At 50.9% G+C, this 3,835-nt stretch overlaps 1 protein-coding gene across 1 annotated transcript in view; it reads left to right on the top strand.

The window, feature by feature from the left end:
• NRN1 (neuritin 1) overlaps window positions 1-3,835 on the top strand; it is a 15,584-nt gene that overhangs the window by 4,491 nt on the left and 7,258 nt on the right. The window contains exon 2 of the mRNA XM_019522169.1: window positions 802-946. Within this exon, the coding sequence (XP_019377714.1) occupies window positions 802-946 (145 nt within the window). The remainder of the gene's footprint in view (window positions 1-801; window positions 947-3,835) is intronic.

The following is a 3,835-nucleotide window of genomic DNA, read 5'->3' as shown; positions in this document are numbered from 1 at the left end:
TGTGTGTGTGTGTGTGTGTGTGTGTGTGTGTGTGTGTGTGTGTGTGTCTGTATGTGTATATGTGTGTGTGTACACACGTTGAAATGGAGCTGGTGCTTTTCTGGTCGGAGGCAACATTTTGGAGCCATGAATCCCGGGAAAGGAAAGAATCGAATTGAAATTGGCTTAAAGCAAAAAAACCCCCAAAGCAACAGTAGCTGTGAAGACATTGCCTGCGGGGGGTAACAGCTGGGGGGAAGTCGCAAGCCCTCTCCGGGAAGGTTTTTCAATGGGTCATTCGCAGATCAGGTTTTCCCCATTCATAAATGGCAATGTGTATAGCTATATCTATGCACACATATAGGTACACACACACACGCATGCACACACACACACACGTATCCCAGCTGCTGTTTCAATGTGTTAACTGTGCACAAACACACATACACGCGCGCACACACATACATGCACATATCCCGGTGTTAAGCTGCATATGTGTACACACACAGACATATATATACACGCGCGCGCGCATATGTGTATGCACACACGTTACTCATATATCCTGGCCTCTGTTTCAATGTGTTGAACTGCATGTGTGCTATACACGCGCGCATACACACACACACATGTCCAGGCACACGCACGGATCTACCCCGGCCGCCGGTTCAGTGCGTTGAGTCGTGTGCGTGCGCGGGCTTGGGCGATGCCGGTGCTGCGGGGAGGCCGCGCGGGGATGTCGCGGGGCGGAGGGAGGCCCCGGGCGGGCGGGCAGGGCCGGCCGAGGGCCCGCGGGCTGACGGGCGCTGCTGTCTTCCCCAGCGTACCTGGTGCAGGCGGTGAGAGCAGCGGGGAAGTGCGATGCGGTCTTTAGGGGCTTCTCCAACTGTTTGCTCAGGCTGGGAGACAACATGGCCAACTACCCGCAGGACCTGGACGACAAGAGAAACCTCCAGACCATCTGCTCGTAGGTTTCCCCTTTCCTCGCTTTCCGCCGGCGGGGCGGGGTGGGCTCCGGGAGGGGGAGGCGGGGGCGTCGAGGACCCGAGCCGGGGCGTCGCAGCAGGGGCTGGGGCAGGCAGGGCCCTGGCTCGGGCTGGCCCCGCGGCTCTGGGTTGGATGCTCCCTGCTCAGGGCTCCTCAGCTCGCCTGCCCCCTCTCCCCTCCCCTCCTTATCCCTGAGCCCTGGCCAAGCGAAGGCGCCACTTGCCTAGCAGGCAGTGCAGAACCCCCGCGGCCTCCAGCAATACCTCCCCGCTCCCCTGCCCTTCGCGAAGGCCTGGTTTTGGGTGGCACGCCTTGCCTTTGGGAGGCTGAGCCAGACCTCACGCTCCGATCCGGAGTAGCGCCCCCCCCCCCCGCAGTGTAAACTCCCCTTGGTTGGGATCAGCCCAGGGACCCTGGGATCTACTCCCCCGAGATAATACCCTCCCGCCCTGGGATCCTTCCTCCGAGCTCGTTCGGATCCAGTGGGCTTTGCAAACCTTGGTAGAAAAGCGCCTCTCCGGGCTGGTGGGTGGGATCTGAGGCCGATCTCCCTGCACACTCGGAGCCCACCCCGCATCCAGATCAGCCGGCGAGGGAGGGGGAGAACCGGCTGCAAGCCGGGCCAGGCGGGGCTTTGCCTGGGGACAGGGAATTATGAAGGATTTCACCGCCCCTTACTGCATATCGCCCGGGGATCTGGGAAGCCTACGGGGCAGACCCCGGCAGGGGTCCAGGGCGGCCTCCCTGAGTCTGGCCGCGCCCGCAACACGAGCTTCCAGGTGCCTTTGAATTACCAGCCCACGAAATCCGTTGTTTTTTGGCTCCTCTTCCGAAGCCCGAACCGTTTCAATATAGGGCAGAGACTTCCTTGGGCAAGTCAGGATGCGGAGGAGGATGATAATACAGATGATAATAAAAGAACTACCATCGTTGCGATAGTAACAATAACGACAACGATATAATCAAAGCAATAATTATAGCAATAATAATAACAATAGTAGCAGTAACAGTCCTGATAATAATAAGGCTAGCAATAACAATAATGATGATAACAATAACAATGTAACAACAGTGATGATGATTGTCATAATAATGATAATAATTACGATTCTGATAATAGTAATAATAGCAGTAACAACCACGAGTGGAATTCTAATAAGAATTATGATAATAGTAATAATGACAAGGATGATAGCAATGAGGATGATAATAGTAATAATAATGATGATTGTAATAATAGTAATAAAACAGTTATAATAGCAATGCTGATAAGAATAAAAACAATGAAAATAGCAATGATGTTGATAATAATAGTAATAATAACAAAGATGCCTGTAATAGCCATTATAACAATGAAGATAAAATAATAATAATAATAATAACAACAAGGATAATAGCAATGATGATGATAGTAGTAATAATAATGATGGTTGTAATAATAGTAATAATAATGATAATAGTTGTAATGATACTAACAAGATGGTTGTAATAATAGTAATAATAACACTGATTATGATAATAGTAATAACAAGGATAATGTTGTTGATAATAATAATAGAATAGCAATGATGGTTGTAACAACAGTAATAATAACACAGCAATGCTGCTGATAATAGTAGTAATAACAATGTTGATTGTAATAACATTGATGCCAATAGTAATGATAATGACAATAGCAATGATGCTGCTGATAATAATAATGACGATGATTGTAACAATAGTAATAATAACGATAATAGCAGTGATGCTGATGACAATAATTGTAATAATAAGGCTGATGATGACGACGATGAGAATACTAGTAATAATAATAACTAGGAGAGCAAGGTGAATGGCACGGCGCTACTTTTAAATCAAGGCCCAGTGGCCCCGGCCCCCAAGCTGTGGCCCCCCGTGGGTTTTGCCATGAATCCCGATCTCGTGCTTGCTGCTCCCCTGCGGTCCTTCAAGCCCAGCCCAGCGCTGTCCTAGTCGGCAGCAACTGAGCTGCTGCAGAGGGACTAGACCTGGGAGCTGGGGATCTGTCTCCGAGAAAGGGCTTTGTCCTGGCTACCGCTCGGGATTTAGCTCCTGTGCCAGGCCACCAAAATGGGCCTGGTTTCTTTCAAGAATATTTTTTCCCTTCCCACTCCCCCAGCCTTGACCCTCCCCCTTCCAGTCTGTGTATTGAAAGGAAATCGGGGAGAAGATTTAGTTTTCCCCGGGGAGATGCAATTACAGCAGAAATACTGCAGGAGAGGCACACTCTCAGCCTTCTTGGCATCTCCATATCTCATTATTTATTACAAATGTAGCAAACATTGGAGCCTACAACCAGTTTAGAGTGCTCATAAATTGCGAGCCCGCAGCCTGCCTTTAAAAGAAAGAAAGGAAGAAAGGATCAGGCGCCGGTTTGGGGGGGGGGAAGAGCAGAGGACAGTGGCAGAGACCGCAAGGACTTCACATAACCTGCACCAGGGGCGGAGAAAAATCAACCGCTCTCCTCTAACCCGAGACGAGGCAGCAGGGATCAATCCCGCGTGCAGGTTATATTTAGCCTCGGGATCTATTTTTGGGCGAGGAAAAACAATGGGGAGGCGTTTGAGGAGCAGCTGAGGAGGCTGCGAAGGAATGAGCAAGCGCTGATGGGCCGAGGCAGCAGGGGGCTCGTGGGAATCAATGGGGCAGCTCCCCCCACGGCCCCGGGCTGGACGGTCCGAAATGGACCGGGCCCCCGGTGCTACCGCTCCCGCTCCACGCCCGGGGCTCGATCTGCTGCAGCCAAGGGGACCTTTGCCCCGATCTACAGGGCATCGACCCTTTTGCAGTTTGTCCCCCTCGATCTAGTAGGTCCTTGGCATAAGGGAAAAGAGTAAATAAAAACAAATAA

Source organism: Gavialis gangeticus, unplaced genomic scaffold, assembly GCF_001723915.1.
Source record: "Gavialis gangeticus isolate Ggan-Ray unplaced genomic scaffold, GavGan_comp1, whole genome shotgun sequence".
Taxonomy (NCBI): domain Eukaryota; kingdom Metazoa; phylum Chordata; order Crocodylia; family Gavialidae; genus Gavialis; species Gavialis gangeticus.
This window is presented reverse-complemented; position numbering and strand designations above follow the sequence as displayed.